General features: G+C 39.7%; 1 protein-coding gene across 5 annotated transcripts in view; it reads right to left on the bottom strand.

Annotated features, from left to right (window-relative positions):
* The window catches only part of dclk2a (doublecortin-like kinase 2a), a 367,725-nt gene that overhangs the window by 119,597 nt on the left and 223,139 nt on the right, over nt 1-24,989 (bottom strand). For 4 of the 5 annotated variants that reach the window (XR_011885758.1, XM_072256046.1, XM_072256049.1 and 1 more), the window contains exons 3-5: nt 18,800-18,902; nt 9,831-9,935; nt 8,724-8,771 (exon numbers count right to left, since the gene is read on the bottom strand). Coding sequence is in view for 4 of the 5 variants with exons in the window: in XM_072256046.1 (XP_072112147.1) it covers nt 8,724-8,771; nt 9,831-9,935; nt 18,800-18,902 (256 nt within the window). In the remaining variant the exon portion in view is untranslated. The remainder of the gene's footprint in view (nt 1-8,723; nt 8,772-9,830; nt 9,936-18,799; nt 18,903-24,989) is intronic. The other variant, XM_072256047.1, reaches the window with a different exon arrangement.

Below are 24,989 nucleotides of genomic sequence, written 5' to 3'. Positions count from 1 at the left end.
TCAGGAGTTTGATGAGGTTTGTTACACCACCAAAGACTCTAGCAAGTTTCTCTAGATCTACAGTGGAGAGCATTCAGACTGGCTGCATGACAGCCTGGTATGTAGTATCCAATGTGTAGGTTCAGGCAGCTCCATAATGGGCACGATGCTCCCCACGATCAAGGACATCTTCAAGAAGGTGGCATCAATAACGAAGGAACCTCACCATCTGGGATGTGCCCTTTTCTCACTACGACCTTCAGGGAGATGGTACAGGAGCTTGAAGACCTATACTCAGCAATTCTGAAGCGGCAGCTTCCTCTCCACCATCAGATTTCTGAATGTCAATAAAGTGATGCCTGGCGCAGGAGTGGCTGTACCTAAGGTGACTCTGACAGGAAATGATAAAGTAGAGGTGCTGGGCTGGGTTCGTGGGTGGAGGTGATCAGTCTTACTGCTTGGGGAAAGTTTTTTATTCCTTTGTTTTTCAATTATTTATTTGTTTTGTAATTTAGAGTAACTTCATATCTTTGGACTGTACTGCTGCTGCAAAACAACAAATTTCACATCATATAATAGTGTTAATTCATCTGATTCCAAGTTAAACTGCCTATCCTAATGTATTCCACCCCGCCCCCCCCAAACCTGCCCTCCACATTCTGAACTGCTAGTTCTTGATTTCCCCTGCACCAGCTGCCTGTCTCATTTGATTCACTCCCAAAATGGAAATGCCATGTCCTCAATAGAATTACATGGTCTTTATAAAGGATGATCTTCCAGTTTACTATCTTGGTAGGGAAGGTGAAAATCTACCAAAATGTGTCTATCCTATGAAATACAAAACAACCAGAGGAAAATTATGGATATTTACATCAGAAGCAGATACTTGGATTGTGATCAGAGATTGCTATTCTGTGTCTCTTAAACTACCTGTATGTCTTTAATAGATTTCTCACTAATGACTCCAATCAGGGTAGATACACATCATGAATGGCTGGGCCCAAGGAAATATTGAGGAACACAGGGACCTGTGAGCACAAGTCCATAGATAGCTAAAGGTGGTAGCACAGATATTGTAAATAAAGTGGTGAAAAACGCTTACAGGTGGCTGGGATGCATTAGTCAGGATGTAGAATGGATGAGCACGGAGGTCATAGTACAACTTTAGAAATACATCTGAGTATTGTGTGCATTTCTGATTGCCACACCGTAGGAAGGTGGTAATTGCAGCTGAGATCGATACCAGGATGCTGCTTGGGTTGGAATGTTTTGGACTTGAGGAGAGATGGGAAAGGCTGGGTTTATTTACCCTAGAGCAGATAAGGTCAAGGGGAGATCTGACAGAAGTGTAAAAATTTATGAACTGCGTAGATTGAGTAGACTGTGAGGAATGTTTCCTGATAATGGAGACATTTGAAGCCAGAGGGCATAGGCTTAAGAGGATGAGAGAATTGAATTGAATTGACTTTATTACATACATCCTTCATATACATAAGGAGTAAAAATCCTTACATCACGTCTCCATCTAAATGCGCAATTTATAATAAATATTACATACAACAGGATAGTCAATATAACATAGAAATACAGTTGTGTCAGCATGAATTAAGCAGTCTGATGGCGTGGTGGAAGAAACTGTCCTGGAGCCCGTTCGTCCTGGCTTTCATGCTGCGGTACCGTTTCCCAGATAGTAGCAGCTGGAACAGTTTGTGGTTGGGGTGACTCAGGTCCCCAATGATCCTTCAGGCCCTATTTACACACTTGTCTTTGTAAATGTCCTCAATAGTGGGAAGTTCACATCTACAGATGCGCTGGGCTGTCCACACCACTCTCTGCAGAGTCCTGCGATTGAGGGAGGTACAGTTCCCATACCAGGCAGTGATGCAGCCAGTCAGGATGCTCTCAATTGTGCCCCTGTAGAAAGTTCTTAGGATCTGAAGAAAATCAAAGTCACCCAGATGATACTTTCAATCTGGAATGCACTGGCCTGAGAAGATGGTAGAGGAAGATATTCCCACATTTGAAAAGTACCTTGGTGAGTACTTGAATCACCAAGGCTACATACTGCATGTTGGTAAACGGGACTAGTATACTTGATGGTTGCCATGGATATGGTGGGTTGAAGGGCCTGCTTCGGTGGTCTATGACTCTTTGACTTTGTCTCATTCTATAGACTGAAGAGATATCAGATAATCTAAACCATGAGAGGTGACTTGACAGAGGTGTGTAAGATGATAAGAGGCATAGATAGAGTGCCTTTTCCCAAGGCGGAAATGGCTAATACAAAAAGGCACAATTTTAAAGTGACTGGAAGAATAAATAGGGGGGATTTACACACTGCCAGAGGTGGTGATATAGGCAGTATATTAGGGACATTTAAGAGACTCTTAGATAGGCACCTGAATGAAAGAAAAATGGAGCACTATGTGGGAATAAAATGTTAGATGGGCATTTAAGTAGGTTAAGAGGCTGGCTAAAGGGCTTGTACTATGTGGTATGAACTATGTTCTATATTCTGGGGTACTTGCAGGGAGCTAACATGAACTGAATAGGACACTTAACAGCAAATAATTATAAGACAAATTCCATCATCAAACTTACTATAAAATTAGTTTTTGTTCTCAGAGCTTAAGGAGTCAGTAGCTTGATACCAATTCAAATAGACAAATTGCAGATTCAGAGCTGGCTTTGTTAATCCTGACTGCTATATTTAGTCGTCAGTTCAGAAATGTTGTCACACCCCCAACACCAGGTGACTAGCCATCCCTTAGCACCCAAAAGTACAAACCTGACTGGGCTTAAGCCCACCAGCTATTGTAAACCCCACCTTGGGAAAGACCAATAAATGGCATGGTTTTGGTGTCAAAAGTGTGAAATGGACCTCAGGCTCTGCTGATGTTTTCACCATCAGGCCATTAACTGAATTGGTGACTGGTGTCCAACTACTGGTTCCATCTGGTGCACCTTCAGGAACTTCTGAGCATTCCTTTCCCATTTCAATTTCAGTCTGGTCCATTCTATGAAGAATTTGTGCCATCTGGCATCAGGACTAGCACTGAGCAGGCTGATGACCAGACAGCTCTGAAGGATTCTGACAGAGGAAAAGCATGGAATATAAATCATTCAGCAGAAAGTAAAATAAAGATTGGGGGATACATATACCACTGCGTGATTATTTATTAAGACATGAAATAGGCAAGGCATCGAATATTACAGTCATCATGTAGGCAACTAGGGTTAAATCTGCAACCTTTATTTTTTGAACTACTCAGAATCTAACCTAATAAAATAAACTTTTCACAACCAGATATTGTGCAACAGAAATTATGACTTAGAATGTCCTGAATAGTCAGCAACTTCTAGTTAATCTGTGAACAGCAAATACTGGGTAACTTGTTCATATGCATGACAAATCAGTAATTTCCATGTTGGCTTACGTGCAAAAACTTTGACAGGGCACTTCTCTAACAGTAATTTCCAGACCATAGGACATAAGAGCAGAATTAGGCCATTTGGATGTCCACACAGACATCCATGTTTATTTTATTATTATTATGAAAATGTAAAATAATTGGTGAGATTACATGGAGTAACATTTGCAGTTCTGGTCACTCAGCTTGAGGAAAGATGTCATTAAAAAGGAAAGAGGGCAGAAATGATTCACAAGGATGTTACTAGGACTGGAGAGCTGGAATTATAAGGAGATACTGGATAGGCTGGTGCTTTTTGTTCCCCCTGGAGTGTAGGAGGCTAAGTGGTGATCTTACGCAAAACCATGAAGAGTTTAGATAAGGTGAATGGTCACTATTTTCCCAGGGAAGTCTAAACTAGCAGGCATAGGTGTAATATGAGAATAGGAAGATTGCAGAAGACCTGAAGGGAAAATTCTTCACAGATAATGTGGTGGCTATATAGAACGAGCTGCTGGAGAAAGCGGTAGAGGTGGGTACAGTTACAATATTTAAAAGACATTTAGACAGGTTTAAAGGTTTAAAGGGATATGGGTCAAATGCAGGCAAATATGAACTTTACAAGTAGGCTACTTGGTCAGCATGGATGTGTTGGGCTGAAGGTCCGTTTTCTCTCTGACTCTACTTCCAATCATTTGGCATCTTCATCTGTGGCCAGCAAGTAATAAACATCTCTAGCCTCCTGCAGCAATTTGGAATAGATGTCATCAGGTCTTTGGGGTTTACCTATTTTTATGGCTGCTAAAGCATATATTGTAATACTTCTTTTTAATCTAACAAGATCTTTAATGTCACCATCCTGAGTTAAAACTCCAGCTATGGTGTCTTTGGCCTCATTTATTTAAAACCTCTCCCACGTTTTCTGGCTCTAATCACAGTTTGTCCCTTTGGTCCTGCACCGGCTCTGATTTTTCACTGGTTACCCTCTTGTTCTGAATATTCTTATAAACTGGTTTGGGATCTTCCTTTATTATATCTGTCAGTAATATTTCATGGCCCCAGTTTGCCCTCCTAATTTCCCTTTTAACCAATTCCTACACTCTCTATACTCCTGAGGGCTCTCCCCTATTTTCAGTGCTCTATGCCTACCACATGCTTCCTTTTCCCTCCCTTCATATCCCTGGATTCCCTGAATTCTCTCCCTAACAGCATTGTAGGTATTCCCACAAGACCTTAAAGAAGGTAGCTCACCACCACCCTCTCAAGGACATTTAAGGATGGGCAATTAAATGCTGGTTCCGCCCAAGAGGCTCGCATCCTATAAATGTATTTATAAGCTATAAATGGGAAGGCTCTAGGCAGTATTGAGGAACAAAGGCATCTTGCTGAAGAAGTCCAAAGATATCTAAGGTTGGTGGCACAGTTAGATAGGGTGGTGAAGATGGCAAATCAGATGTTTGCCTTCATTATCTGGGACACAGAATATCAGTGTCAGGAAATCTTGGTACAACTTTATAGAACACAGTTTATGTAACAACTCTTAACTACCCCCCACCCCCAGATGCTGGATTACTTGCTGAGTGTTCACGACAATTCCTGTTTACTTTACATTTCCACCCTCTGCAGTATTTAACTGTTCATCCTGTAACTCCCACACGACATTTATGTTTCTGGTGGAAATCTGCACCTTAAGTATATGACTCACAATCAAAATTTTCACACCACACATTTGTCCAATTTTGATAGCTCTGACTCTTGGCCAGTTATAATGAGTGCAAATTTGTGGAAACTGAATTCTTTGTTTGCAAAGGAGTGAATTTTGTGATTCCATTATATTTGTGACAACTCTTGACATAATGCTTTACAGTGCTCCTAAAGTAGATTTCACATCAATGAGTCATCACTGCTTTAAACATATTTAATATTATCATTCAACACCTACTTCACTTGAGCAAAATGGTTGTCGCTGCTTCAGATATTTTCATACGCTTCATCTCCTAAAGTATCTAGATATTTATTCTATTGATTTTTCCATTATTCCTAGTTAATCCAGTGGGTTTATTTTGTTAACTACTATACAGTCAGTCTTAAAATGGACTCAAGCCCACTACCTACCTTGTTATGAACTTGCACCTTATCGTCTACCTGTACTGCACTTCCTCTGTTGCTGTTATACTTTATTCTGCTATTGTGTTACTTTGTACTACTTTAATGCACTGTACAATGAATAGACCTATATGAACAGTATGCAAAACATGCATCTTTTACTGCAGCGCAGTACATTTAACAATAGTAAGTAATTCCAATTGCATTCTGCCATTGAGTTAGTGCAGCCACAGATTAGTGAAGGATGGCTAAACTAGCTGCGTGTGAGAGATGCACAGGACTTGAGAGGACAGAGAAAGCAGCATAATGGAGTTGCCTTTGATTGCTCTTTTTTTACTGCATTGGAAAAATGTTTTGACATATTTTGCAATTGCTGTTTAATCCTCTTCTGATGGAAACCTTTAGAGACAGCTAGTTAATCAATACTTTGTGCTGCCTGTAACCAGCATTCAAACGTCTCGTTATTGGGCGAGTTTAACTTCTTCTCTTACAGACTACTAGATGATGCATCTAATGGCACAAGAGGCAAGGAAAGTCGAGTAGAATCTATTGCAAATTGCCTGGAGTGCACCTCCAACCAGTTATGGCAGTTACAAATACATTCCTATCTGAGGTGCTTCACTGCTTCACTAAAAGAGGAATCAAGTAAAAATATAAATGTGTACAAAGGATTCAAATTAGTAGATATAGATAAAAATAGTCTAATAAGGCTAAATTTGCAACCAGTCAGCAAATTTTATTGAATATCAATGGCTTACCATAACTTTCATTATAATGAAATACTGCACTATTAAAATTTATGTAAAAAGTCCAACTTTTTCAATGTAGATCAGTCCATCCATGCAAAATTAGCTCTTTCTCAAATTAAGTATATTAAAATGAGGTTTAAATGAAAAGATACTCATTTAAGCAGACATGACTATCAAAGCAGACATGACTATCAATGAACTAGCTACTGATACAGCAGTTAATACATTCGGCTCAACTCCATTCAAATCTGCAATGGAGATTCAATCCCTTCACTACCTTGAGATGTATGGAACTTTGTACCAGATAAAATAATGGTTGTTGAATACGTCCACCCATTTATACAGGTGAGTTCAACATGGAGTGGAATGATGCTGATTTTACATCATTATTACTGATCACAAAGCATGGCAGCACAGGTTGTCATAGAACTTGGCCAATTGCTGGTGTACGAGATTGATGGATAACGTTCTGGACAATTTGTCCCTCTCCTTGAGCTTGTCTAGAAACAACTATTCTGTTACATCAAGCACCCTGCGGCACCGATAAAAACCATGTTTTATGAAACAGCTTGCAATCCCTTTTGGGAACTTGTCAAATTGAGTTAATTGGGATGAGATGCTCAAAATTCAACCAAATCAGAAGCAGAGAAATTGAGTGGATACAAATCACAGCATGCCATCTTTCTACTGATGTGGAAAATCCAGCCATTTTATATCCTAAAAAAGTTCCATTTTATGCTTCAATATATTCTCCCACTGATGATTACTCATTTTCTTCCAGTACAACAGTTTGGGCTATATACATCATCAATGCTGTCAGTCATAGTAAAGCCACCAGAATATGCTTTTTCTACAGTGTTTCCTCTGTTTCTTTATTTCCCACAAAACTGAAACATTCTGTACTTAAATTTGACAAACATGCATGAAATTTAAGGGCTGATTCAGTGATTGAACATCCCACAGTGCTGCAGCACAGCCAAGGACTGTCCTAGAAAAACACAGTTTGTGTCCCATAAGTCTGAAGCTACAGGCTCTGTGCTTGTTTTACCAAGGAACATTCCTTGCAAGGACCAGAACAATTGTTACAAACCTGACCTCTGAAAAAGTGCGGTCAAAAATTATCTTCCTGTGTTTCATTTTTTTTTCTGCTTCTATTTCATTCAAAATATCTCTACAGGTCATCACTGTATCATACATTCCAGGACACATGGAAGTTATGAAGATTTTTATATTAAGAGATTCCATTGACATTGCTTGCTGATTAGTTCATAACCTTAAAAATGCTGTGTGTGTGTGTGTGTGTGTGTGTGTGTGTGTGTGTTGTAGACATTATTTTTAAAGGTTGCTAAATAATTGTTAACTTTTAATTGCAATCTTCAAGCAATGGCAAAGATGAAATTCCTCCCCCCATTCCAAATTTTGCTATATTGCACCCTACAGAGATTATTCAACACAAATCTGTTCAATTGCTGTTGGTGAGCTATGCACCAGACATGTCACTGCTTCTCCTGATACCCTCTTGCTGGAGGTTCTCCGACAAAGGCTCTAATTGCTTATTTCGAAGCACAGAACAAAGAATTAGAGGACCCTGTCTAATGAACATGGGAGATTGTCCTCTGAGAAGAGCAACAGTGGACTCTATAATGCTGTTACTCAGTATTCAAGGGTACATTTGTAAATGTCTTCTAAATAAAAACGAGGGTAGGATAATACTTACTTTACTAGTGTTGATTTGAAATAATTAATCGGTTGCCTATTATACATTACACCCGAGGTTTCTTTCTGAACCAAAACAAAAATTTAAAGAGCTGAATAATAAGTCTCAAATTCACATCAGCTATTTTATACAATAATGTAGAATTGAAATCACCCATTAATTCCTCCAAACTGAGAGTTAGATTTTGTGATCTAAAAAAGGAAATTGGCTTTGTATTTGAAAAATGTGAGGCAAAGTAAACACCAAAGTATCACAAAATTATAAAAACTTTAAGCTTTTACAAGACAAAATAAAAATTAGAGAACAATTAAGTTGGTAGAATTTGCTGCTATTGCTTTTATTATAGCACTGCTCAGCTGAACTGGATGAAAAGCGCAAAGCTGTGAGAAGGCACATAAGGAGCAGGTAGAATGTGTTAGAGTGTCTTATTTTTTAAACTTCAGTGGAGTCGGGAACACCAATAAATTTGCTGTGCGTTTTTCTTTTACAACTAAGTAAAATTAATTTCACTCCAAACATGTTTCCAATATTAAGAGTTTACACACTTATTTTTGTTAATTAAAAGGATAAAACCAGTTAAGTGCAGGTGACCGTACCACTGACGTCAATACCATGTGAGAGATACTTGTCAACTCAAAGTTATGATTTAGTTATTAAGAAAGTGAAATTCAAGCCCTTTGTGAAAATGATCTTCATTCACATAATGGTACTTGGTGGACCAAAGTAAGCGTGAGATGGGATTGTATGAAAAGAGGGGCTCACCTGGGGATTTGACTGGAGAATATGCAGTGTGGTAACCTCCTCTTTTAACTGTACTCATTCAGTTAACACACAAGCAAAGGAGAAAACATTAAGGAGAGATGTTACCACACAATCATAAATAGAACACAGCATCAAATTCAAAACACAAGAAGGGGGTTCAGAAGACAGAGGAACAAGTGCAATAATGTACAACATTTGGTTGAGTAACAGAGACTACTAGAAGATGATGAAGACATAGATCACAAATATACAATCACAGACAATGCATAGTCCAGTCATTTACAGGCTTAAGGGACAAAATGTTCTGTAATAGTCGAGGCATTTGTGAAAATATTTAAAATACAATGAATAAATAATGTCGGCAGACCAAATGTGTGAACATAAAGCTCTGTATTCTATTCAAAGATCTTGCAGCGAGTAACTTTGAAAATATATTTGTTCAGGAACATGAATATGCTCAAACATGTGTCTTTTCTATCACTCAAAATTAAAGAATATATTTGTAGCTGTTTTCTAAATAAAACTGTGGGTACGGTAATGCTGACTTTGACTGACAGTGTTGATATAACATGTGGAATTTGTTGCCTATTATAAGCACTTCTCGAGGTTCCTTTGAACCAAAATAAAAATTTAAAGAGATGTATTCATATTCAACTTTGGATATTTTATACCACAATACAAAATTGAAATGACCCACTAATTCCTCCAGAATATGAGTAGGATTTTATCTTCCTAGAAAGCAACTGACTGTATTTGAGAAATGTGAAGCAAATTAAACCTTAATGTAGTGCAAGAACTGTAAAGCTTTAAGGTTTTACAAGATAAATAAAAGCAAATCAAAATTAAGTCTGTAAAAGTTGGATCATTCTTTGTTTAGGAAACAATATGCATAAAATATTCTAAAATCTCCCATGGGGCAGGGGATGACATATGAAGAAGTCATTCAAAAATAAAACTGAGACACGTTGGGGCAACATCCTTTTCTGCACACATAGGTATGTTCTTTGACCACCAACACAGTCACATATACAGCTTCACAATATAAGTCCTTTACTCTTCCTGATGTTACTATTTTATTGATTTCATTGTTATTTGAAGAATGTGTACCTGATGCAGGAGATCTGCTTCGACGAGACAACCCAGGACTTTTTGATCCGGAATGTCGTGAAGTACTACCAGAACGTGAGTAGGACGATTTCATCACACGACACTCTGAAAGACAAGGATCCCAGTTAATCCATTCTCAGCCTTTTAGACAGCAACAAGTGAATACTCTTAGCATACTTGCTTGTTGTTGACAAAGAATATTTGCTACATTATGATGCTGTTGCATATCTGTCATTTCTATGTGAGTGTTGTCTCATTAATATGTACACAATAATGCATTTGAAGACTGCATCAAAGGCTTCTACCACATCTTACATGAGAAGGGATCATTTCAATTATCATGAAATGAATTCTTTGCAACTTATTATCTTTGTTTCCAATTGCACCAGGTGCTATAAATCTGCTGCACTTTCACAGAAATACCATTACTCAAAACTTAAATGCCTAGAAATGCATTGCACACGTGGTTGGTTTGCCAAAACTTTGTTCCATTTAGCAATACTGCCAATTTAGGTTTTCCTAAACAAGTGAGGTTTGTGAGAAGTCTTCGACATCATTTTCTGCCCAAAGAAAAGGGCAAGAAAAGAAGATGCATGAGACCAACTTCAATTCAACACAACTCATGACACGACTGCACTGCAATCAGAGGAAGTGATGAGCTCCAAGAGGTGCACTCACCACTGCAGCCAGACAACTGCAATGCAATGGTTACTATGGGCTACTACGGAAGTGGGGGGAAGAGGGAGAGGGAGGGAGGGAGAGGGGGGAGAGAGGGGGGAGAGAGGGAGAGAGGGGGTAAGGGGAGGGGGAGGGAGAGAAAGACCTAATGTTCAGAAATGGGAAGTTGAGTGATCATTATTGAGTTTCATGTTTCATTCCACGAGGGAAGTTCCATGTACTAGGGTCAGGAAATCCTCAAGGACCACCACCAGAAGAAGGTTGCTGCCAGAACTATCACCCTCACCGGAACTGCAGACCAATGTGTTTTGCTCTCCCATATAGGCACTTTTCCAGATACATACTCAGCCAGACACACATACACAAAGGAAAAACCTGTTAGATAAACCCCACCTCAAAGTCCCCTACCCTATTCTTGTCCTTAATCCAACTCTTGTTATTTTACCAACAATCCACCACCACATCCACCCCCCCCCCCACACCCCACCAACTCCATATTTCTATGTTTTCTCAATGTTTTGAAGCAAATGAGGAGTGGACCTTTGTTTCCCCCTAAGTGGAATAGGAGAAGATTGAGCAGGAGGAGAATGGGAAGAGACAAAGGAGATGAAGAAATAGGTCAGAGAGGAGGGAGAGGTGAAGGAAGATGATGGTGATGATGAAGAGCAGCAGAGGACACTCTCATCCACAAAACAAACCTAAAATCAGGGACCTGCTAAGGCCAGCATCTAGATGGACCATTAAAAATGATGTAAAAGAACTCCAGAAACTTTGCATAGACAGACACTTGGCCTATTAGTTTGTCAAATCGTCTTATAACAAGACCACACTTAGTAGACCAAATGAAGCTACTTATACTGAAGCATCTCAAAATAGTTTGGGTTCTTATGCAGCTTGCCAGTAAATGTGTACCTTAAACAAAAATCTGCAATGTACACCCAAGATGCAAAACTGAGAAACTAACTATTAATGCTTGCACTTAATTGCATTAATCATATATAATTGTGTTTGTTTATTGTTCTTAAGGCCAGGAAACAATTTTAAATGTGAACCCTTGATGATTCCTGTGCACTGAAATTTCAGATCACATTTATTTTAAGATCAAATACTGTTTAAGAATAGGAAAATTATCTTGCAAGTTTATTATCAGGAATACTCCACTTTTAATTGCAATATTCAGCAGTGGTTTTCAATAAAAATATTGATAAATTATTATGACGAAGATATTCTAAGATTTTGTCCCACAGACAAAGGGGGTGCTGTTGTATTGTGGCGGGCTGATCTCTATCTTGCTGAGGCCAGCCGGGAACTTTCAGATACCTCCTCTTACTTACCCCTTGAAAAGGACACCAGAATGGACAATGAGAAAATTGTCTCCAACACCATCACTAATCTCATCAACTCTGGATTCATGCCTGCATAGCTCAACTCCATTCTGTTCCCCTTGGTTCAGATCCTTCCCACCTATATCCGCCACACTTTATATGCCTTCGATCTCTTCAACAATTTTCAGTTCTCTGGTCTTGACCAACTTCACCGTAAATGTTCAGTACACTTACATTCGCCATGAAGAAAGCCTTAAACGTCTCCGCTCCTTTCTCAAAAAAGGAGCCAACCAATTTCCCCTCCACCACCACCCTCCTCCATCTGGTAGAACTAGTCCCCTCTTCAAAACTATCTCTTTTAGCAACTCCCAATTTCTCCAAAATAAAGGGCAGCCATGGGCACCCACATGGGCCCCAGCTATGCCTGTCTTTTCGTTGGCTATGTAGAACGGTCCATGTTCTAACCCTTCCCGAGTAATGTTTCCCAACTTGTCCAGTACTATGATGACTGTATTGGTGCTGCTTCATGCACTCATAATAAGCTCATCAACTTTACCTCCAACTTCCACACAGCCCTTAAATTCACTTGGTGCTTTTCTGACAGCTCTCTCCTCTTTCTTAATCCCTCTGTCTTCATCTCTAGAGGCAAACTGTCTACTGACATCTTTTATAAACCTACTGATTCCCATGGTTATCTTGACTATAACTCTTCCCGCCCTGTCTTCTGTAAAAATTCCCTTTTCTCAGTTCCTTTGTCTCTGTCGCATCTGTTCCCAGGATGAGACTTTTCTTTCCAGATGTCACAGATGACCACCTTCTTCAAAGAATGGTGTTTCCCTTCCTCTACCATTGATTCTGCCTTCACCTGCAACTCCTATTTCCCGGACATCTGAGCTTACCCCATCTTCCTGCTTCCTTAACAGAGGAAGAGTTAATTGTTTCCTTACCTACCACGCCCTGAGCCTCCACATCCAACACATTATTCTCCACAAGTTGCACCATCTTCAATGAGATCCTACCACCCAAAACATTATTTCCTCCCCCAACCCCCACTCTCTGCTTTCTGCAGGGATTACTCTCCCTGTGGTTCCCTTGTCCGTTCATCCCTTCCCACTAATCTCCCTCCTGGAACGTATCCCTGCAAGCGTCAGAAATGCTACATCTGCCCATTCACCTCCTCCCCTACCTCCATTCAGGGGCCCAAAATAGTCCTTCCAGTGACGCAACACTTCACCTGTGAATTGTTGGTGTCTTCTGTTGTATCCAGTGCTCCTGATGTGGCCTCCTCTGAATTGGTGTGATTTGACATAAACTGTGGAACCGTGTTGTTGAGCACCTCCGCTCCATCCACCAGAAGTGGAATTTCCAGGTAGCCAACCATTGTAATTTCTATCTCCATTCCCATTCCAAAATGTCGGTCCATAGCCTCTTCTTTTGTCACGATGAGGCTATTTTCAGGATGGAGGAGAAACACCTCATATTCCGTAGAGGCAGCCTCCAACCTGATGGTATGAACATCGATTTCTCTTTCCAGTAACTTATTATCCTCCACCTTCTCTCTTCTTCTATTCCCCCCTCTGGTCTCTTACCTCTTCTCCTCACCTCCCCCTGATGCCCCTCCTTCTTCCATTTCTCCTACAGCTTTTTCTTCTCTCCTATCAAGACTCATTCATCTCCAGCCCCTTACGTTTCACACCCACCTGACTTCACCTATCAACTTCTAGCTCTCCTTCGTCCCTTGCCCCATCTTTTTAGTCTGATGTCTTCCCCCTTCTTTTTCAGTCCTGATGAAGGGTCTTGGCTTAAAACGTTGACTGTTTGTTCATTTCCATAGATGCTGTCTGACCTGCTGAGTTACTTCAACATTTTGTGTGTGTTGCCACTCAGCAGCTATGGAGTTCACTTCATTACTCCACATTGCTCCTTGATTTACAAATATTCAATTTATAAATTTTTATTACAATACCATTGATATTTTGAGAATATGGCTTCAATTTGTATTTTTAAAAATATAAGTAATAGTGTCCCTCTCCATTCATTAGAGTATAGCGTACCAAACATTCAATGCCACTGGCCATCTTTTTTTTAAATTTCCCTTTGACAAAACATTTTCTAAGAAAGTATCCCTTTTGTTAATTAAGGAACAATAGTATAGTAAATGAAATACTTCTGAAGTGCAGCTCCATTCTGGTCTCACTGTCTGTGTCCTCCTACACAGATACAAGCTGGAGGATCAACACCTCACCTTCCATCTGGGCACATTGCAGCCTTGCCAACCTAACATCAAATACTCTAATTTTAGTTAATGTGGTCTTTCTTCCTCTCTAGATTTCTGTCAGCCATCTCCTTTCCTTTTTCTGTCTGTGGTGTATAGTCTGGCTTGCTAGGTATTCCCCAGCAGGCCAAAACCACATCAGCAAAACATTACGCAGTCTTAGCAACTTAACATGATCCCACCTACTAAGTTTTGATTCTTTTGGAGAGATTCTCTTTGCTCTACACACATTTCACTGTTACCTAGGCTATGATGTCTCTCTCTCTCTCAGATCTGACAGAATGCCCCTCATTTCAAATGTTTTTCTTTCCACAGAGGATCTACTTAGTTATCCAACATTTTCTATTTTCTGTCATGTTGGCTCAGTCTTTCTTATTCTACTCACATAAATTTAGATTTCTAGCCAGGTCTCACCACCATACCACTAACAACTCGTTATAGACCACAAAGCTTAATATGTAGGTAACTATCACTTATAATCCATTTTGATGACCTGTCACAGACATTTCCTTCATTCTAATCCCTACAACCACCTTTTCTCCTACTGAAACTTAAAACATCTCTCCCTTTCTCAGTTTTGACAAAGGGTCACAGACCTGAAATGTCGACTGTTTCTTTTAGCTCAGATATTAACTGATCTCTTGGGTTTTTTCCAGCATTTCAGATTTCAAACATCTGCAGTATTTTCTTAGAGTCATAAAACGCTACAGCACAGAAACAAGTCTTTTGGCCCATCTAGTCTGTGATGAACTACTAATCTGCCTAGTCCGATTGACGTACACCTGGACCATAGCCCTCCATCTCCCTCCCCTGCTTGCATTTACCCTATTATACTCCTCATAATTTTGTACACCTCTATCAAATCTCCCCTCATTCTTCTATGCTCCGTTGAATAAAGTCCTAAATTCGTCAACCTTTCTATCTCAGGCCCTCAAGTCCTGGGAACATCCTTGTAATTATTTTCTGCACTCTTTCAACCTTATTGATACCTTTCCAGTAGGTAGGTGACCAGTACTGCACACAATACACCAAATTAGGCTTTACCAACTGATTATATAACTTCAATATAACACCCCAACTACTCTACTCAGTACATTGATTTTTGAAAGCCAATGTGCCAAGTGCTTTCTTTATGACCCATTCTACCTGTGATGCCACTTCCAAAGAATCTGTACTCCCAGATATCCTCTGATACCACACTCCTCAGTGCCCTACCGCTCACCGTGTAAATCCTATCCTGGTTAGTCCTCCCAAAGTGCAACACTTGTCTGTATTAAATCCCATATGCCATTTTCCAGCTCAAATGCACTTTTGAGATGCCCTTCCATTTGGAGTACACGAAAAACTTCAGGCAGTGTGTGCAGGTATACTGGCTGCAGTTTAAATTTTTTCAGGACTCCAGGAAGAACTTAAAATACTTAATATAGTGCCTTAGAACTTCCTATACCTGATGTGACTTCACCTCAATGCCTACTCCAAATATCTACTTTTCTGATAATCTAGCGTTCCCTCATTGGTGCTAGCCTAGACATTGTGCTTAAGTCTCCAAAGAAAGGGTTTAAACCACAAGTTTCTACTTGAGGCTGGAATACTATCAATTTAGAAATAAGTTGACAATTTGAATATAAGGAACATTAATGTGATTCACAAGATTTAATAAAAACAGAGAGAATCTGAAATATATTACTAGAGCAACAAAGAGAACATTGATTATAATTTATTAATCTTACTACTTTGTACCAGACATCAGAGTGAATTTAACTCAGGTCTCTATCTGTCATGTGGCATTGTAAAATTTGCCATTATAAAGCCACTCAAGGTATTTCTGTGGAATGGTTCAGAAATTTTTAATTCTAGCTGCATAATTTGAAAATTTTCCCCTGCCAGAAGACAAGTGCATTTATTTATGCCACAATAGAGAAAAAAATCTCATTTTTGTCGACAGGAAATGCAGAACCCAAGGAATAGAAGGTCAGATGTTTCGTTCTGTTTGTATGTGACATTCAATGCATCAAAACTCCAGACATTCATTTGCAAATGAAATAGGAACAAAGCAGATGACTAACATATGCATCTCCTTGCCGAAACTTTATAAAAAAGATACTACAGTGAACAGATTTAAGGAGTCTCAGCAGCCTTGAACAAATTACAAAAGTAAACACTAAAGCCCAAATGTTAAACATTGTCCCTCACACAACTTTACAGCTTTCCTGACAAGTTTTTAACTGCTGTCATTTTGGCTCAATCCATCCCAATGTAAAAAACAGCTGCTGCAGGTGTCCCATCAATATTAAAACAGCAGATCCCAATGAGGGTATTCAGATTCTAATGCAGATTTAACTGCCAATTTATCAGCAGTAGAAACTAGTGATGGAACCTCCAGTTAAAGGTGATTGTGTTCGAGAGGTTCTGGTAATTTTAAAGATTTTCTTTCTGGGGCCTGTAAGGAAACCTTGGGTTCTTCATTGTGGGGCTTTCCTCCCCGTTTGATCAAATTCTCCTCTAGACTTAGCAGTTCTCAACCAACCTAACTCACAGATCATAAACAAGAGAAAATCTGCAGATGCTGGAAATCCGAGCAACACACACAAAGTGCTGGAGGAACTCAGCAGGCCAGGCAGCATCTATGGAAAAAAGTACAGTCGCGGTTTCGGGGCGAAATCCTTCGGCAGGATCGAAACATTGACTACCTTTTTCCATAGATGTTGCCTGGCCTGATAAGAGTTCCTCCCGCATTTTGTGTGTGTTACCCTCAGATCACCAGCAGTGGTCTCCTGCTGCCATAAGTGCTGTTCTCCTTGCTATTCCTAATGGATCTGAACAGCAGTCCACTTGGAAGACGACAGTGAGGCTCGGGAGCAAAATGCAGACGTCCCACTCTGCAAAAACTCATTTCAGGGAGGTAGCACCATCAATTTGCGGGAGACTCCCAGAGGTGAGATGCCTGAAATAGAGTAGCTCCTTAGCAGCAAGCCAGCTAGTTTAAATAACGTTAGCTATGCTAATGAACGAATGACACCTGTTAATCTCACCCCAACATGCCTTTACAGTTCGGGTTGCCAACTTTCTCACTCCAAAATAAGGGACAAAAGTAGCAGTCAAATACGGGACACTTGTGTTTACCCCGAGAAAGACTACCATTACCATAAAGCCTTGTGCGGGCACCTGTGTGCGCATGCGTGACGTGCGCATTTGTGTACGTGCCGATTTTTTCTACAAATCCGTTTTGGCTTAATCTTCCCGATTCTGTTAAGTGAAACTACACTGTACATACATTATTTCTACTTTATATAGGCTGTGTATTTATCATATCATTCCTACTTTTACAATATGTTAGTGCTATTTTAGGTTTTATGTGTTATTTGGTATGATTTGGTAGGTTATTTTTTGGGTCTGGGAATGCTCAAAAATGTTTCCCATATAAATTAATGGCAATTGCTTCTTCACTTTACGCCATTTCAGCTTACGAAAGGTTTCATAGGAACACTCTACCTTAGCGGGGGAAGTACAGGACAAGGGTGGTCCCGTATGAGACAAGCTAATTTAGCCCAATATACGGGATGTCCCAGCTAATATGGGACAGTTGGCAACCCTAGTTACAGTCTTAACCCACCATGGGCAATGGAAAAGTCACTGTTGCAAACAGTGCAGCGAGCAACACTGTCATTATTTTTGACCCCTTTTATGCAGGGGTACACTTTAGTGCAGTCTGGGATGAAGTACGTTTTATATTTTTTTTTGGAACACTCTGCCATGGCGCACTCTCTCTCTCGCTCGCTCTCACGCTCTCTCTTGCACGCTCTCTCTCTTGCTCACTCTCTCTCTCGCGCTCGCTCTCAAAAAATCGATTTCCGGGATATTGTATATGATTTGCGGGCATCAGGAAGCCACTATCAATATGCGGGAGACTCCTGGAACTTCCGGGAGAGATGGGATGTCTGAAAATGATTGTATCATGATTGAACAGGCTGTGTTAATGCACTAGCTGGTTAGGACTGTTCTTTTTAAGGAAAAGATACTTTAACCCTGATCAAGATTCTCATCTGCTTTTTTTTTAAAGCTTCATGTGAAGAAATTATCCTTCCATTCCATTTGGCAATCTTCTTCTGCATCTCCCTGAAAGGTCTTCATTCTTTTGAGTCATAGCAGAAAGACATTCAACTTCTGAGGCATCACAGACAAGCTTAAACTCAGCACATATTATAGATATCTACAGGCCACTGGATAAATGTTAAAGGAGGTGATTTCTGGTCACTTTATCATTTTCCATCAAACAACAGAAAACATCGTGCTGGCAGTTGAGAAATATGTAGCTCAGCACAAAGTGGGGACTTGAAACTCTGAATTATTTCATAATAACAGATAGATGCTCTGTATTTCTAATCTGATAAACAATTGGAAATTGAGCCAACCTGACAGATGTAATGAGGTTTATTTGAATACACTGCAAATTAAATATTTGATGTTAAATAAAGGCAACTTCCTCAGAAATCAAACAGTAATTTAAAAATAACAATTCATTTATCTCAGCATAATCTATAACAAAATAATCAATGTCATTACTGATAAAAAGATGTCTGATGACTCATTCAAAGTAGATCAGTGGAAAATCTTCTTGACTTTTTAGCATTCCCCTGGAGGTAAACGATATTCAATCTGAATCCTGAACAGAATGAGCCACGGTATCTTACCACTACTATCCAGCAAAAAGTCATCCTGGGCGTATCGGTACTTTTCTGGACCACATGCAACAAAGACATCATCATCTCCAAAAAAATCCTGCAGGCAAATGATCTGAAAAAGGAAATATTAGATAGTTGGAATAATGCATCTGCAAAATAAAAGTCTAGCTCTATAATCTATCATTGATAACAGCACTTTAAGGTACATAACACACCACTTCTGCCCATTTGAGCCACACTGCCCAGCAATCTCTGATTTAATCCTAGCCTAATCACGGGACAAGTTACAATAAACAATTAACCTCCCAAGTGGGACGTCTTCGGATGGTGGGAGGAAACCAGAGCACACGAAGGAAACGGGCTCCTTACAGACAGCAGCAGGAATTGAACTTGGGTCGCTGATACTGTAAAGCGCTGTGCTAACCACTACTGCGCTGCCCCAGCTATCCAAAAATGATTTGACTGCTTCATTCGGTAGTTCTTTAGTAGGATGAAAAATGCAATTCAAAGGATTAATGGCAAAACTCATCTCAATCCAACATGATAATAATCTCCCACTTCAAGCTTATTTGCTATTGTTAGAATCAAGAAGAGATGCTCTTTTGTATTAATGGAACTTTTTATGGTACAGGTGTCACAGGTGAAGATCAGGAAGATTAACCAATGATGTGATTACAAGAGTTGAGTTTGCAAAACAAACAGATGAAGATGGAGCGTTGGAGTAAGGTGGACAAGGATTCCAGTCATGTTAGAGGGCCCTGACACCAATAGGTTTCTAAACAGAATGTATGGAACAAAATGGCACTAATTAGACTTCATAGTGATCTCATTTGAAGGCATATTTATTATATAACTGTGAAATAGCAATAAAAATATACAACACTTTACAGTTAACTTCTTTCTATCTAAATCATTTGAATGCATGTAGTCAAATGAGTCCAATTACAAATTTTAAATAAACAGTGGTGAACATACTGTAATAATATTAAATTCTGGCTCTAAAATATCTTTGTTGGTTTCTAGTTTTGGAGTAAATAATCCAATAATGTATTATGTGATTTCCACTACACCTGGAAAATCCACGTGCGGATTCCATAATCTCCATTCAGATGGCAAGTACTGCATGACCCTGAGCTTAGCTGCCTGCCCTTTTAACTCCCCAATTTGTTCCCATTCTGACCTTCCTTTCTCTTGCTTCTTATACTGTTCCAACTACATTTAATGGAAGCTTGAGAAACAGCATTTCATCTTCTCACTAGACACAATACAGTCATCTGAACTCAACAATAAATTCGACGTTTTGTTAATCAATTCCAACCTTTTAACTCATAGAAACCATAGAAAAACTACAGCACAGAAACAGGCCTTTTGGCCCTTCTTGGCTGTGCTGAACCATTTTCTGCCTAGTCCCAACGACCTGCACACGGACCGTATCCCTCCATACATCATGTTTCCATCTTTGAGTTTTTTCTCTTCCCACCTGGTAATTTCAAATTTTACTGCCTCCTCGTACTTAAACCACCTTGGGAAGTAATTTTGTTATTCGCCAGATTTTAATATCCTCTTTCAGCTGGCAATATTATTTTTTATTCTCTTTTTCGCTTGCTATTTCTTTGTCCGTAGATGCTTCCTCTCTAGCTTTTTACAGATTTATAGCATCTACAGTATTTTGCTTTTGGGTAATAATGTTTATTTGTAGTTATTAAACAGAAGTATCACTGGAAAGTTGCCAGTGGGAGAATATGATATAAAACTGGGCGATTATGACATTATCAACAATAAATGCCACTACAAAAAGATTATGGCTTAGAAAGGGGAACAAGTTAAACTCTGTTCTTTAGAACAAATATTTGGATATGGTCAAAAAATAAGACATAGATTATCATTGCTTTTAGATGAATCCTACAATCTTCTGGAAGTGATGCATATATAACATGTCACAAGATTCAAGAAGAAATCCACCAAATTGAACACCAATGAGTATTATTGTCAGAAAGAGGGTACAGTACTCTGTATTGAAGATGGCATTGTTCCCTACACAATTGCTCTAACACACACACACAGATGGATACAGGGGACTTTTCTATTTTGCCCACAGTTGTTCAAACACTGACACATAAACCATCAGACTGAATGTTAATTATATTTTATTCACACTACACAGTTGAATGGAAACATAAGATCTATTACCATTCTCATGCCAAACATGAACCATATTGGACAATGAAAGTCCATGAGCATGTCATTGACTTACAATCCTCATTTGAAGTTGCTGCCTCAAAACCAGGAGTGTCTTTGTCAAGAAAATAGACCTCATAGTCAGAAGAGAGCAATTTGAGCACTATCAAGGGCTGATGGTGAATCTGCCATGGATGACAATGGTGGATACTTCATCAAATCACAAATGAAACAGGTGGACCTACATCACTATTAGGATGGGGTGCAGGGGTCTCCACTTCTATTGCCCTTATATCTGATTGCATGTCAGTGAAATGCGGTGCCGAACTCTGCATCCAACACATTCTTAGCAGGTCAGCCATATCTACTCCATCACTTGCAGCAGTGATTTCAAGCAAGCAATGCTGCTTTAAGAGTTATCACATGATAATAAAACATAGGGCCTGTATTATGCTGTAGGTTTTCTATGTTTCTCTGCCAAAAAATGCCCTTGCGTTTGGCCTGGACACTGGTATTGGCAATGAAGGTATTAATGGAACCTGTGGCCATCTCAGTTGATGCTGCAGTTGTTAACAGGGCTTCGGGTTATTATATCAAGCTATCTCTAATTAATGCTCACACCAAGGCTACTTAGACTTTGAGCTCCAACATCTTCTCTGCATTAGGCTGCCTGGAAAAAGGTGAACAGATAGGAACTCTTGAGTCCTACATGGATCCTCTAGAAAATGCTTTTCTGCGGGTCAGTAGAGGCACACCTACAGTTAAATCAAGAGGAGTCAACTAATGGGAACAGAATGCTCTTAGGTTGACACCATGTCAGGAATCACTGAATTCATAAACAATCCCCACTCTGATGTCAGCGGAACATTTCCCAAGGAGATCCCAATAATGAATTTTGGCTTTTTCTTCAGCTATGTGGCTATGTGTTTATGTCTACTTCTTTTTAAAAGTATGGTTGTATTTGTAGCTTTCCTCTTGAGGACCTTTACAGATTCCAGAGAGGTTACAACTGATGAATTCACTTTTCTCGGCAGTTACTTCCTTTATGACCCAGACTATGAATCATCAGAACCAGGAAGCCTGTCAGTCTTTAGCCCCCATAGGTGGCCAAACATTTATTTTCTGGTGACATTGTTATAGGTTTTGTGCCTTTGGTCCTGTCCCTTTGGCACACTTCCTTTATTTACTGGTATAGCAGTGTCCATAGGTACCCAAAGCAGTGACGCATGAGCAAACTACAAAACATTGTCTTTGACAGAAGCAACAACAATTATTTAGAAAATAACTGAAAAGTCATAGGCATATAAAGACCACCAGATCCATTCAGTCCATCCTATACAACCGTACAGGTCCTCAACAGGTTACGAATACCCGACTTATGGGGACAGCCCATACGTTAGAATGAACACTTTGGAGACCAGCAGGATACATGGTGATGGATCTGCTGGTCACTGCGGGCATCTTCTAATGGGTTGGAGCTGGACATTTCTGTAAGCCTCCTCCCCCCGAGTGGCAACAATGGGGGGCTGGGTCCGGCTGAGCGGAGCTAGTAACGTTGAGAAGAATCATTCGCTTGCTCACTGAGTTGGCGAAGCTGCTACACTCGTCTCATCCTGTTTGCACCATCACAACCGTTTCTGCAATCCTCTTCCATACATTGGTTTTATTCATTTCCAATTTATAAACAGTTCAGGTTACAGACAGTGCTCAGGAATGGAACACTGTCCTAACTTGGGGACTGTAGATCAACCTTTTGGCAGTACCAGATCGTGAGGATAATGAGAAGAACACAATATCCAAGGAAAAATAAATGCTGATACCACACTATTATTGGTTATTGTTATACTTCCCATTAGTACAGCAGTAATGATTGACAACTTGTTTCCATATTCCCATAACAAAGTTCAAAAGTTGAGGTAAATTTATTATCAAAATACATATATGTCACCATACATAACCCCGAGATTCATTTTCAGAATGAACGTACTTAGAGACAATATTCATGATGCCTGTCCTTTCAAATTGGTATTGTCACCCTGGATCGACCCAATAATTCATCAACACAGACATATCCTGAAATCCCTAGCTCTTTGAAGAACAGGCATAGGCAGCATATAATTAGTGGTAATAATTAATTCAAAGGGTCAAATAATTTTAATTGATGGCATCAGTAAGTCAGCTAGAAAATGCATTATTTTCCTGGTCTGTATATCTAAGTGTCTGTGTTTGAATGGCTGAATTAAAATGTAATAAAAAGGTGTAGATAATGAAAATGTAAATAGGTGTATACATGTGTATTTCTCAAATTTTGTGCAAAATAAACAAAAGTGTTCAAAAGAATCACCAAAATGTAGTGACAATGAAGTCCATTTGGCCCATCATGTCCTTGCCATTTAAGAGTTACTCAATCTAACTCTACTTTCCAGAACCTGGCCCACAGCCTTGCATATTGTGGACCTTGAAGTAAACCATCCAAATATTGTTTGTACATGATGAGGTTTGATGCTTGAGTACACTGAAGGCAACATTATCCACAGAAGCACGGTTATCATTGCAGAATTGCTGTGCAACATGAATATGGATTCCTGTCAGAGTTATAGGCAATAAGAGCTAAATTTATCACTGAGTAGCCGGCATTTGACTTGTCCTGATGGGTCAGATTCTGGTGGCACAGGAGAACATTGCAGGATGGAGGGGGCTCCTGTCCGTGATCATGCATCAGATGGATAATGAGAAAATGAAATCTCTTTCACTTCATTGAAATGGCCGAAATAACACGAGTTGAAGAGAAGGCAATGAGCCTGAGTGAGTGGTACTGTGCACCACAGGAGAACCTGCAATCTGTGCAAATTTTAATTTGCATTTCACTGCCTGTCTCTGAACTGTTTCCCTTTGTGTGGAGCACTGCAATAGCATCTCTTATTACGTCAGTGTACTGCAGACTGGATGGTGGAAGTCATATATCTAGAAGCAGCCTGGAAGGAACCAGACCTGTAAAAGTCTCTGCTGTGTTCTGCAGGAGTGGCTTCATTTGTAGAGGGAATTTAGACACAATCTCCTGTGTAAAACAATTAAGTTGCTGGTCTTTGCTGAAAATGGTGTTAAAGAATGGCTCCCTAAGGACTCTTGGCAAACTGGTCTCCTGTTAAGAGCTTTTCTCTCCCTCCTCCTCCTTCCTTTTCTAGCAGCTGGTCCTGCTGTGTTTGACCTTCCTTCATTCTTTCATTTCCCAGAGGAAGCCCTACCAATCACTTAGAAGAAATATCCTCTGGCATAGCCTTCCATAACAAAAAAAATTCAGCACCACACAGACCATAAAATTAACTCTCAGAAACAGACAATCTAGCAAACAAACTACAAGGTGTCACAATCTGTTTTAATGCCAAGGATGGCAGCTCCTATATTTTTATTAATACTGATTTAGCTGTTATAGGTTATGCTGGGGTGTTGCCTGAAGCATGAAGCTGTAATATGGAAGCATTGCACACTGATTTGCATGATGATCTGCCGGATATGCAATCTGATTCTGCCACTTTCTATCAAATGTGTGTCTGTGTATTTTTTTTTGGACCTCATTTTTGAGAGTTAGTCACCAATTAGCTCAAATAAAATGTATGCTTCAGAAGACAGTTTAACCTTTACCATCTCTGGGGCACTAGTCCAGCACTACCATCAGCAAACCATTACCTATCTTGAGGCTACTCACCCAAAAATATGTACCTCTATTTTTGAAGAAAATAATGGCAGGTGAAACACTTGTCAGACAAAAAAAATATGCACTTCATTTTTTTAGTGTAGCAGTCCAGGTCTACATTGTATACTTAGGCACAGACCTATTCATAAATAGTTGATTTTCTTAGCTACAGACATAGAATTGTGCTATCTTGTGCTGGATTAACACTACTTGCCACTGGATATACCAGCTAAATTTCTGCTGATTATTTGAGAAGCAGAGATATTCAGATGCAGGACTTCATCAGAACACAACTGTGACATTGCCGCTATCAACAGAGACTGCACT

Source organism: Mobula birostris, chromosome 4 (assembly GCF_030028105.1).
Source record: "Mobula birostris isolate sMobBir1 chromosome 4, sMobBir1.hap1, whole genome shotgun sequence".
NCBI lineage: Eukaryota > Metazoa > Chordata > Chondrichthyes > Myliobatiformes > Myliobatidae > Mobula > Mobula birostris.
The sequence above is the reverse complement of the archived record's forward strand: the minus strand, read 5'-3'. Positions and strand labels throughout refer to the sequence as shown.